The 12,987-nt window shown below is 50.2% G+C and overlaps 1 protein-coding gene across 2 annotated transcripts in view; it reads right to left on the reverse strand.

Moving 5' to 3' along the window:
- Positions 1–12,987, reverse strand: part of LOC144770456 (BAR/IMD domain-containing adapter protein 2-like) — a 368,945-nt gene that overhangs the window by 80,725 nt on the left and 275,233 nt on the right. For both annotated transcript variants that reach the window (XM_078654979.1, XM_078654981.1), the window contains exons 8-9: positions 3,138–3,353; positions 1,564–1,804 (exon numbers count right to left, since the gene is read on the reverse strand). In XM_078654979.1, coding sequence (XP_078511105.1) covers positions 1,564–1,804; positions 3,138–3,353 — 457 coding nt within the window. The remainder of the gene's footprint in view (positions 1–1,563; positions 1,805–3,137; positions 3,354–12,987) is intronic.

A 12,987-nucleotide genomic window follows, 5' to 3' on the forward strand; every position in this document is an offset into this window, starting at 1 on the left:
AGTTCAAGTGGCAGAATTTATATCATAATGACTGGATTATGGTATGCATCCAATGCATTTCGGGTGTTTACCCTTTGTCAGGGCACAATCGATCCAGTCGTCAGACTGTTCAAATCCGTTATCCCCGGTTCGGCGTAATGGAGCCTATCCGTAGGACACGAGTAGTGCCCAGGGGGACACATACCTCCACAAGATGTGCTGAATCAGAACACCATGAAGTATGAAATGACGCAGCACCATCCGCATTGGATTCCAGATCCATCAAGCGTCATTGTGTGCCGAGAAAGGTGTGTAGAATGAAGGGCACTACTGTGCAAGCCCATAAAATGCAGTGCGAACTGCACCCTCAGTAAATTCAAGTCGGATGTGAACAATCTTTGAGTGCCAGCCTGTGCTGTTGCAAATTCAAAAAAGTATGTGCTGTGCCAAATGAATAAAAAGCAACTCTTGTTACAACCTGAAAATAGCCCTCTGCACTACAAAAGTACACAATACCACATTGAGCTATACCAAATCTATAAACCCTGATGAGCCATATCCACAACATACTATGCTGGGATGTTAGCATGTAATCGCATTACCTGCTGGGCCAGATAAATCCACACGTACCGCATCATGCAATGGTCTTAGTGCAGAATGGGAAAATAATACATTGCTTAGCTGAAGGAGTTTTCAAGCAGTTTTCACAGAGGGGGGGGGATATGTCAATCTGAAATTATTTTTCCTGAGCTAAGTCTGGCGAGAGATTGAAACGGTTATTATGGTGTTGGCAACCAATCACTAAGGGATCCTCAAAGAACGAGGACCATAATTATGGCATGGTAAGGGAGCGCAGCACTGCACATCAACTTGCTGAGATGCATTGCGTTACAGGGAAAATTTAGGAATGTGCTGTATTTAAAAGAATACGATGCATTCCCGCCCTTGTCCCTGTGCTGGTGCCGTTTTGGCTACCTAGCTCCAAAATAGGCCCCCTTGCACCATGGTGTAAGGGTGGTGTAAGGGTGCCTGCATTGCAGACAGGATTGTTTTTGTGCAAGAAGGGACACCCTCCTGCATAAAAAGAATCCTGAGAGGCAAATTCCTCTTTCTATGTGTGCTGCACAATGCGGCATGCATAGAAAGAGGAAGTAAAGAGGAGAAATAAAGATATTTTCCCTCGTTACACCACATCTGGGGAGGTGTATCTTTTTGGTGCAACCCCAGATTTACAAGTTCTTGAAAATCTGGAGATAAGTTAAAATCCATGGGTGTTGCGTGACAACATCTGTGCAACACCCATGAAACGCCTATCCAGGACAGATTAACGCAAAGAAGTAATTGGCGCTGCGTTGTGTTACTCCATATTTTTGGAACCACTCAGAGCCATGCAAAGTGGCTTTGCATGGCTTCAAATATCTGTCTTAAGGGTACAACGCTCTTGCACTACGTTGCGTGGTGCAAGAGTGATGCAAAAGGCTTTATAAATAGGCCCCTAGGTAAATAGAAACCCTACAGCCCTGGAATGGAGTAAAATGCTATACAGCAAAACAACAAGGCAGTGTTCAATGATGTGATGCTTACCCAGTGTGGCCAGTCGGTTCTCGGAGGCTGGTTTTCGGGGCATAGGAAGAGTGCAGGAGTAAACATCGCTGACCTTCAGCAATGGGGGTGTCAATGAGGCGGGGAGAGCTGGCTGTGGAGGGCACTGTACAGCAGCTGGAGGTGGTGGCTCACTTGGAGCAGGTGGTCCCATGTCCTTCGATACCCGCGCCCGGTGATGCCCTCCATTGGGCAGAGGAGGCACTTCTTGGACAGACATTCTCTGAAAGAGGTCAGAAGAAAATAGCTGCATGTTTGCAAAACTGAATTATCCAATCCATACCTTGATTTTGAGTACATCTTGCCTAATGGCGTGGTTCTACGAACACTGCCTCTCAGACACACCCATCAGGATGTCTGGTGAGGTCTCAGGCTCTTCAGATGGAACTGACCAGTGACATCTGATTAATAAGGCTGCAAACCTGTAAACAAAGCACATATCAACCTAATGTAACTGAACAGAGCCATTCTGCTATGAAGCCAGAGAGTGAGCAGAGAGGAAGACCCTTGTTGCTTCACATTGGATCTACTAACTTAAGATACAAAATAAAGGCATTTGGATTAAACACTAAAGGTAAAAAAGCTAAGGCACCAACGTACAGGCCGCTAAGGCTAGTGTCATATCATTCACCATCTGACTACACTCTCAGTTCCATGTGCCAGTTTAGAAAACCAGATGAAGAGCTAGAAAAGCGTGACAGTGAAGAGGCATATGTTACTCTACTTTCCAGAAGCTCTGCTCACTGAGAGAACAGACATTCTTGTTGCCAGCTAGCGAAACAAGAAGTCTGACAGCTAACCCTGCTTCTGTGACTCGACTGATACTCCAACGTCCACCGACCTCAGGTTCAGTGCAAGGAAGCATGTTCTTATTAATTGATCAAACAGTCAATTGGCCAAACTAGTGTTCCAGATGCCATCACTGACACTTTGTCACCTAGACATGGCAACCTAGGCCCATGTCTACAGAGCTGGAACTCCACAGTTAGCACCCGGACCAGCACCTACCGGGCAGCTATAACAAGCGGAACATTAAGCTACCCCCTTGGGGATCGCCAAAATATTACATAAAAACCCTTCTCAGCTGATTTCTCATCGACCAATGCCATATGTTTTACGAAACACTGTGCCAATCAGATGAGTGGTTTTAAACTATTATGTGCCTGCAGGAGAGAAAAACTGAAATTCTCCAGAAATACTGGTTCCTGGCTGGAGATTTGATTAACCCCTTGTCACATCATCGAGACTGAATCAACTAGTTACTGACTCGGCCCTTGGTTCAGTTTTCACAGGTGTTCAGCAAGGAAGGTGCCCACTATTTACAGCTATTATCCTGATGTTCACCATGCAGGGGTGTGGGCAGGCAGCACTGGGCTCTTGATTTGTAATTGTGCTTTTCTTGTATCCCTGTGCATAGCTTTGTAGCTCTGCCACCCATCAGCCAAAGCCAGTCCTTCTCATCACATCATTTTAGGACACAACATTGCAATTGACTCTGAAGTTGTCACTGTTCACAGTGCACCAGTGCAGTGTTCTTTCAAGCAGGAGTGACTTACATGATTGAGTGATAGCCCACCACCACCAAGGAGAGGTGCCAGCTCTGGGGGCACCTCCAGTGGTTTGGTGCTGGGCACCGGCTCCGAGATGACGGGCACCACGGAGGAGTTGTTTGCAGTTTGCTTTACCAGCACCAAGGCTCGCTCTGGTAGTTTGGTTGGCTGTGTACACGACTGCTGCCACACTGGCAGCTTCGCACTCAGGAGCTCCTTCACCTGGGAGGAAGAAGAAAGTCAGTAAGACCAAGGCATGCAGGCCGTATCAGAAGGAATCGCTGGGAGTAAGGGAGTTGTTGACAGTGAGGGGTACAGGGAAGATTGAAAGCAAACTCATGCAAACATTGCAGTGGCGTAACAACTACAATAACAATATGTACTATTAACTTATCGCAGTCAGTCTAGTCAATAGGTAATCTTGCCTTGGTATCACAGAATAACCTGTTATGCTATGTTACTGGGTATTTGTGTAGCGCAGCATTTGTCAATTACATGGCCTCTTGGAGCTTTGTGCAGGCATCAGTCTGCGACCGTGATTCATCCTGTGGAGGTTCTACTTTCTCAATTCCTCTGTTCCCTGGTTCCCCCAGACAAGCAGATCAGACAGAGGGATATAAAGAGAATCAGGCAGGTGTGCACCAATCTACCAATAGCTCAGCAGACCTCTGCCTCTGCTGTTAGTGGCAGATGGGCGGGTGTGCTGTTAGTGGCAGGTGTGCCTGTGTGCTGTTAGTGACAGGTGAGCCTGTGTGCTGTAGAGGCAGGTTGGCCTGTGTGCTGTTAGTGGCAGATGGGCCTGTGTGCTGTTAATGACAGTGGGTTTGTATGCTGTTAGTGATAGGTGAGTCTGTGTGCTGTTAGTGACAGGTGAGCCTGTGTGCTGTAGAGGCAGGTGGACCTGTGTGCTGTTAATGAGAGGTGAGCATGTGTGCTGTTAATGACAGGTGGGATTGTGTGCTGTTAATGACAGGTGAGCATGTGTGCTGTTAATGACAGGTGGGATTGTGTGCTGTTAGTGATAGGTGAGTCGGTGTGCTGTTAGTGATAGGTGAGCCTGATTGCTGTTAATGACAGGTGAGCCTGTATGCTGTTAGTTGAAGGTGGGCCTGTGTGCTGTTAGTGACAGGTGGGCCTGTGTGCTGTCAGTGATAGGTGAGCCTGTGTGCTGTTAGTGACAGGTGGGCTGGTGTGCTGTTAGTGACAGGTGGGCCTGTGTGCTGTTAGTGGGATGTGGGCCTGTGTGCCGTTAGTGATAGGTGGGCCTGTGTGCTGTTAGTGACAGGTGGGCCCGTGTGCTGTTAGTGGGATGTGGGCCTGTGTACCCTTAGTGATAGGTGGGCCTGTGTGCTATAAGTTGAAGGTGGCCTGAGTGCTGTTAGTGACAGGTGAGCCTGTGTGCTGTTAATGACAGGTGAGCCTGTGTGCTGTTAATGACAGGTGGGATAGTGTGCTGTTAGTGATAGGTGAGTCGGTGTGCTGTTAGTGACAGGTGGGCCTGTGTGCTGTCAGTTATAGGTGAGCCTGTGTGCTGTTAGGGACAGGTGGGCTGGTGTGCTGTTAGTGACAGGTGGGCCTGTGTGCTGTTAGTGACAGGTGGGCCCGTGTGCTGTTAGTGGGATGTGGGCCTGTGTACCCTTAGTGATAGGTGGGCCTGTGTGCTATAAGTTGAAGGTGGCCTGTGTGGAGCCTGGTGAGCCTGATTGCTGTTAATGACAGGTGAGCCTGTATGCTGTTAGTTGAAGGTGGGCCTGTGTGCTGTTAGTGACAGGTGGGCCTGTGTGCCGTTAGTGATAGGTGGGCCCATGTGCTGTTAGTGACAGGTGGGCCCGTGTGCTGTTAGTGGGATGTGGGCCTGTGTACCGTTAGTGATAGGTGGGCCTGTGTGCTATAAGTTGAAGGTGGGCCTGTGTGCTGTTAGTGACAGGTGGCACTGTGTGCTGTTAGTTGAAGGTCGGCCTGTGTGCTGTTAGTGGCAGGTGGGCCTGTGTGCTGTTAGTGACAAGTGGGCATCTGTGCTGTTAGTGACAGGTGGGCCTGTGTGCCGTTAGTGACAGGTGGGCCTGTGTGCCGTTAGTAACAGGTGGGCCTGTGTGCCGTTAGTGGGAGGTAGGCCTGAGTGCTGTTAGCGGCAGGTGGGCCTGTGTGCCGTTAGTGACAGGTGGGCCTGTGTGCTGGTAGTGGGAGGTAGGCCGGAGTGCTGTTAGCGGCAGGTGAGCCTGTGTGCTGTTAATGACAGGTGGGATTGTGTGCTGCTAGTGATAGGTGAGTCGGTGTGCTGTTAGAAAACGGTGATGGATAAAGCCCTGATCTGTTGACTGGGTAGGAGTGTTCTGATTAACTCAGATACTCTGTCCATCACCACCCCCTTTTTGTAATTATTTTGGCCACCATGAGTGTGGAAGGGTATGCTCAGACATGAGTCCCTTGCTCATTGCACCATCAGGATTCAAGCAAGCCGGGCCGAAGACGGCTGTAATGCCAGAAACCGGTCCCCGGAAGCTTGTTTCCTTTCCAGTGAAGAATTGGCTTGGTAGTTTGGTCTGCCCTGTTCCCATGATGCACTGGGCCAGGGACAGACTAATTTGCATATAGCCAGGTTCTGAACTGGGATGGTGCAGTGAGCTAAAAAACGGTGATGGATCAAGCCCTGATCTGTTGACTGGGTAGGAGTGTTCTGATTAACTCAGATACTCTGTCCATCACCACCCCCTTTTTGTAATTATTATGTTAGTGACAGGTGAGCCTGTGTGCTGTTAATGACAGGTGAGCCTGTGTGCTGTTAATGACAGGTGGGATTGTGTGCTGTTAGTGATAGGTGAGTCGGTGTGCTGTTAGTGACAGGTGGGCCTGTGTGCTGTCAGTTATAGGTGAGCCTGTGTGCTGTTAGTGACAGGTGGGCTGGTGTGCTGTTAGTGACAGGTGGGCCTGTGTGCTGTTAGTGACAGGTGGGCCCGTGTGCTGTTAGTGGGATGTGGGCCTGTGTACCCTTAGTGATAGGTGGGCCTGTGTGCTATAAGTTGAAGGTGGCCTGTGTGGAGCCTGGTGAGCCTGATTGCTGTTAATGACAGGTGAGCCTGTATGCTGTTAGTTGAAGGTGGGCCTGTGTGCTGTTAGTGACAGGTGGGCCTGTGTGCCGTTAGTGATAGGTGGGCCCATGTGCTGTTAGTGACAGGTGGGCCCGTGTGCTGTTAGTGGGATGTGGGCCTGTGTACCGTTAGTGATAGGTGGGCCTGTGTGCTATAAGTTGAAGGTGGGCCTGTGTGCTGTTAGTGACAGGTGGCACTGTGTGCTGTTAGTTGAAGGTGGGCCTGTGTGCTGTTAGTGGCAGGTGGGCCTGTGTGCTGTTAGTGACAAGTGGGCATCTGTGCTGTTAGTGACAGGTGGGCCTGTGTGCCGTTAGTGACAGGTGGGCCTGTGTGCCGTTAGTAACAGGTGGGCCTGTGTGCCGTTAGTGGGAGGTAGGCCTGAGTGCTGTTAGCGGCAGGTGGGCCTGTGTGCCGTTAGTGACAGGTGGGCCTGTGTGCTGGTAGTGGGAGGTAGGCCTGAGTGCTGTTAGCGGCAGGTGAGCCTGTGTGCTGTTAATGACAGGTGGGATTGTGTGCTGCTAGTGATAGGTGAGTCGGTGTGCTGTTAGAAAACGGTGATGGATCAAGCCCTGATCTGTTGACTGGGTAGGAGTGTTCTGATTAACTCAGATACTCTGTCCATCACCACCCCCTTTTTGTAATTATTTTGGCCACCATGAGTGTGGAAGGGTATGCTCAGACATGAGTCCCTTGCTCATTGCACCATCAGGATTCAAGCAAGCCGGGCCGAAGACGGCTGTAATGCCAGAAACCGGTCCCCGGAAGCTTGTTTCCTTTCCAGTGAAGAATTGGCTTGGTAGTTTGGTCTGCCCTGTTCCCATGATGCACTGGGCCAGGGACAGACTAATTTGCATATAGCCAGGTTCTGAACTGGGATGGTGCAGTGAGCTAAAAAACGGTGATGGATCAAGCCCTGATCTGTTGACTGGGTAGGAGTGTTCTGATTAACTCAGATACTCTGTCCATCACCACCCCCTTTTTGTAATTATTATGTTAGTGACAGGTGAGCCTGTGTGCTGTTAATGACAGGTGAGCCTGTGTGGTGTTAATGACAGGTGGGATTGTGTGCTGTTAGTGATAGGTGAGTCGGTGTGCTGTTAGTGACAGGTGGGCCTGTGTGCTGTCAGTTATAGATGAGCCTGTGTGCTGTTAGTGACAGGTGGGCTGGTGTGCTGTTAGTGACAGGTGGGCCTGTGTGCTGTTAGTGACAGGTGGGCCCGTGTGCGGTTAGTGGGATGTGGGCCTGTGTACCCTTAGTGATAGGTGGGCCTGTGTGCTATAAGTTGAAGGTGGCCTGTGTGGAGCCTGGTGAGCCTGATTGCTGTTAATGACAGGTGAGCCTGTATGCTGTTAGTTGAAGGTGGGCCTGTGTGCTGTTAGTGACAGGTGGGCCTGTGTGCCGTTAGTGATAGGTGGGCCCATGTGCTGTTAGTGACAGGTGGGCCCGTGTGCTGTTAGTGGGATGTGGGCCTGTGTACCGTTAGTGATAGGTGGGCCTGTGTGCTATAAGTTGAAGGTGGGCCTGTGTGCTGTTAGTGACAGGTGGCACTGTGTGCTGTTAGTTGAAGGTGGGCCTGTGTGCTGTTAGTGGCAGTTGGGCCTGTGTGCTGTTAGTGACAAGTGGGCATCTGTGCTGTTAGTGACAGGTGGGCCTGTGTGCCGTTAGTGACAGGTGGGCCTGTGTGCCGTTAGTAACAGGTGGGCCTGTGTGCCGTTAGTGGGAGGTAGGCCTGAGTGCTGTTAGCGGCAGGTGGGCCTGTGTGCCGTTAGTGACAGGTGGGCCTGTGTGCTGGTAGTGGGAGGTAGGCCTGAGTGCTGTTGGCGGCAGGTGAGCCTGTGTGCTGTTAATGACAGGTGGGATTGTGTGCTGCTAGTGATAGGTGAGTCGGTGTGCTGTTAGTGATTAGGTGAGCCTGTATGCTGTTAGTTGAAGGTGGGCCTGTGTGCTGTTAGTTGAAGGTGGGCTTGTGTGCTGTTAGTGACAGGTGGGCTGGTGTGCTGTTAGTGACAGGTGGGCCTGTGTGCTGTTAGTGGAATGTGATTATTTACAACAAGGGGTGGTGATGGAATGTGGGCCTGTGTGCCGTTAGTGATAGGTGGGCCTGTGTGCTGTTAGTGACAGGTGGGCCCGTGTGCTGTTAGTGGGATGTAGGCCTGCGTGTACCATTAGTGATAGGTGGGCCTGTGTGCTATAAGTTGAAGGTGGGCCTGTGTGCTGTTAGTGACAGGTGGGCCTGTGTGCTGTTAGTGACAGGTGGGCCTCTGTGCTGTTAGTGACAGGTGGGCCTGTGTGCCGTTAGTGACAGGTGAGCCTGTGTGCCGTTAGTGACAGGTGGGCCTGTGTGCCGTTAGTGGGAGGTAGGCCTGAGTGCTGTTAGTGGCAGGTGGGCCTGTGTGCCATTAGTGACAGGTGGGCCTGTGTGCTGGTAGTGGGAGGTAGGCCTGAGTGTTGTTAGCGGCAGGTGGGCCTGTGTGCTGTTAGTGGCAAGTGAGCCTGTGTGCTGTTAGTTGCAGGTGGGCCTGTGTGCTGTTAGTGGCAGGTGATTTACAACAAGGGGTGGTGATGGACAGAGTCTCTGAATTAAGCAGAATACTCTCACCCAGTCAAGAGATCAGGGCTAGATCCAACACCGTTTTTTAGCTCATTGCACCATCCCAGTTTCAGAACCCGGCTGTATGCAAATTAGTCTGTCCCTGGCCCAGTGCATCATGGGAACAGGGCAGACCAGACTACAAAAGCCAATTCTTACACTGGGAAGGAAACAAGCTTCCGGGGACCGGTTTCTGGCATTTCAGCCGTCTTCGGCCCGGCTTGCTTGAATCCTGATAGTGCAATGAGCAAGGGACTCACATCTGAGTATACCCTTCCACGCTTAGGGTGGACAAAATTATTTACAACAAGGGGTGGTGATGGACAGAGTCTCTGAATTAAGCAGAATACTCTCACCCAGTCAAGAGATCAGGGCTAGATCCAACACCGTTTTTTAGCTCATTGCACCATCCCAGTTTCAGAACCCGGCTGTATGCAAATTAGTCTGTCCCTGGCCCAGTGCATCATGGGAACAGGGCAGACCAGACTACAAAAGCCAATTCTTACACTGGGAAGGAAACAAGCTTCCGGGGACCGGTTTCTGGCATTTCAGCCGTCTTCGCCCGGCTTGCTTGAATCCTGATGGTGCAATGAGCAAGGGACTCACATCTGAGTATACCCTTCCACGCTTAGGGTGGACAAAATTATTTACAACAAGGGGTGGTGATGGACAGAGTCTCTGAATTAAGCAGAATACTCTCACCCAGTCAAGAGATCAGGGCTAGATCCAACACCGTTTTTTAGCTCATTGCACCATCCCAGTTTCAGAACCCGGCTGTATGCAAATTAGTCTGTCCGTGGCCCAGTGCATCATGGGAACAGGGCAGACCAGACTACAAAAGCCAATTCTTACACTGGGAAGGAAACAAGCTTCCGGGGACCGGTTTCTGGCATTTCAGCCGTCTTCGGCCCGGCTTGCTTGAATCCTGATGGTGCAATGAGCAAGGGACTCACATCTGAGTATACCCTTCCACGCTTAGGGTGGACAAAATTATTTACAACAAGGGGTGGTGATGGACAGAGTCTCTGAATTAAGCAGAATACTCTCACCCAGTCAAGAGATCAGGGCTAGATCCAACACCGTTTTTTAGCTCATTGCACCATCCCAGTTTCAGAACCCGGCTGTATGCAAATTAGTCTGTCCCTGGCCCAGTGCATCATGGGAACAGGGCAGACCAGACTACAAAAGCCAATTCTTACACTGGGAAGGAAACAAGCTTCCGGGGACCGGTTTCTGGCATTTCAGCCGTCTTCGGCCCGGCTTGCTTGAATCCTGATGGTGCAATGAGCAAGGGACTCACATATGAGTATACCCTTCCACGCTTAGGGTGGACAAAATTATTTACAACAAGGGGTGGTGATGGACAGAGTCTCTGAATTAAGCAGAATACTCTCACCCAGTCAAGAGATCAGGGCTAGATCCAACACCGTTTTTTAGCTCATTGCACCATCCCAGTTTCAGAACCCGGCTGTATGCAAATTAGTCTGTCCCTGGCCCAGTGCATCATGGGAACAGGGCAGACCAGACTACAAAAGCCAATTCTTACACTGGGAAGGAAACAAGCTTCTGGGGACCGGTTTCTGGCATTTCAGCCGTCTTCGGCCCGGCTTGCTTGAATCCTGATGGTGCAATGAGCAAGGGACTCACATCTGAATATACCCTTCCACGCTTAGGGTGGACAAAATTATTTACAACAAGGGGTGGTGATGGACAGAGTCTCTGAATTAAGCAGAATACTCTCACCCAGTCAAGAGATCAGGGCTAGATCCAACACCGTTTTTTAGCTCATTGCACCATCCCAGTTTCAGAACCCGGCTGTATGCAAATTAGTCTGTCCCTGGCCCAGTGCATCATGGGAACAGGGCAGACCAGACTACAAAAGCCAATTCTTACACTGGGAAGGAAACAAGCTTCCGGGGACCGGTTTCTGACATTTCAGCCGTCTTCGGCCCGGCTTGCTTGAATCCTGATGGTGCAATGAGCAAGGGACTCACATCTGAGTATACCCTTCCACGCTTAGGGTGGACAAAATTATTTACAACAAGGGGTGGTGATGGACAGAGTCTCTGAATTAAGCAGAATACTCTCACCCAGTCAAGAGATCAGGGCTAGATCCAACACCGTTTTTTAGCTCGGTGTTGGATCTAGCCCTGATCTCTTGACTGGGTGAGAGTATTCTGCTTAATTCAGAGACTCTGTCCATCACCACCCCTTGTTGTAAATAATTTTGTCCACCCTAAGCGTGGAAGGGTATACTCAGATGTGAGTCCCTTGCTCATTGCACCATCAGGATTCAAGCAAGCCGGGCGAAGACGGCTGAAATGCCAGAAACCGGTCCCCGGAAGCTTGTTTCCTTCCCAGTGTAAGAATTGGCTTTTGTAGTCTGGTCTGCCCTGTTCCCATGATGCACTGGGCCAGGGACAGACTAATTTGCATACAGCCGGGTTCTGAAACTGGGATGGTGCAATGAGCTAAAAAACGGTGTTGGATCTAGCCCTGATCTCTTGACTGGGTGAGAGTATTCTGCTTAATTCAGAGACTCTGTCCATCACCACCCCTTGTTGTAAATAATTTTGTCCACCCTAAGCGTGGAAGGGTATACTCAGATGTGAGTCCCTTGCTCATTGCACCATCAGGATTCAAGCAAGCCGGGCCGAAGATGGCTGAAATGCCAGAAACCGGTCCCCGGAAGCTTGTTTCCTTCCCAGTGTAAGAATTGGCTTTTGTAGTCTGGTCTGCCCTGTTCCCATGATGCACTGGGCCAGGGACAGACTAATTTGCATACAGCCGGGTTCTGAAACTGGGATGGTGCAATGAGCTAAAAAACGGTGTTGGATCTAGCCCTGATCTCTTGACTGGGTGAGAGTATTCTGCTTAATTCAGAGACTCTGTCCATCACCACCCCTTGTTGTAAATAATTTTGTCCACCCTAAGCGTGGAAGGGTATACTCAGATGTGAGTCCCTTGCTCATTGCACCATCAGGATTCAAGCAAGCCGGGCCGAAGACGGCTGAAATGCCAGAAACCGGTCCCCGGAAGCTTGTTTCCTTCCCAGTGTAAGAATTGGCTTTTGTAGTCTGGTCTGCCCTGTTCCCATGATGCACTGGGCCAGGGACAGACTAATTTGCATACAGCCGGGTTCTGAAACTGGGATGGTGCAATGAGCTAAAAAACGGTGCTGGATCTAGCCCTGATCTCTTGACTGGGTGAGAGTATTCTGCTTAATTCAGAGACTCTGTCCATCACCACCCCTTGTTGTAAATAATTTTGTCCACCCTAAGCGTGGAAGGGTATACTCAGATGTGAGTCTCTTGCTCATTGCACCATCAGGATTCAAGCAAGCTGGGCCGAAGACGGCTGAAATGCCAGAAACCGGTCCCCGGAAGCTTGTTTCCTTCCCAGTGTAAGAATTGGCTTTTGTAGTCTGGTCTGCCCTGTTCCCATGATGCACTGGGCCAGGGACAGACTAATTTGCATACAGCCGGGTTCTGAAACTGGGATGGTGCAATGAGCTAAAAAACGGTGTTGGATCCAGCCCTGATCTCTTGACTGGGTGAGAGTATTCTGCTTAATTCAGAGACTCTGTCCATCACCACCCCTTGTTGTAAATAATTTTGTCCACCCTAAGCGTGGAAGGGTATACTCAGATGTGAGTCCCTTGCTCATTGCACCATCAGGATTCAAGCAAGCCGGGCCGAAGACGGCTGAAATGCCAGAAACCGGTCCCCGGAAGCTTGTTTCCTTCCCAGTGTAAGAATTGGCTTTTATACTTGGATGGTGCTATTAGATTCTATTTCAATTGGATTCCCCCATAACGTATCTCTAGGGTTTAAAATATCTGTTAAAGCATCAGAGGCGTGTTTCAACATTCTCGTCCTTTTGATAACGTGGTAGCGTTTTTCGTGGCTTTTAAATCGACGGCTTGCTCCCCCCAATATGTATTTGCATGTATTTGAGCTTGTAAAGCGCACTGCTACCCGTCCTTAGGTTTCCTGGCGCTGTATAACTCTGGGGAACCCGTCCTGGCTTTCCCTGTGGGATGGTCCCTGCTGGGAGTCCCCAAGGTGGAGCCAGGCATCCCCGGAGTTGATGGGGCCGTTGTGGAGATTAGGCAAGCTAATGGCCAGAGTTGCCGAGTGGAACCCCTGATTAGAGTAAGCACCGAAGCGAGAATTA

The sequence above is a fragment of the Lissotriton helveticus genome, chromosome 7 (assembly GCF_964261635.1).
Source record: "Lissotriton helveticus chromosome 7, aLisHel1.1, whole genome shotgun sequence".
Taxonomy (NCBI): Eukaryota; Metazoa; Chordata; class Amphibia; order Caudata; family Salamandridae; genus Lissotriton; species Lissotriton helveticus.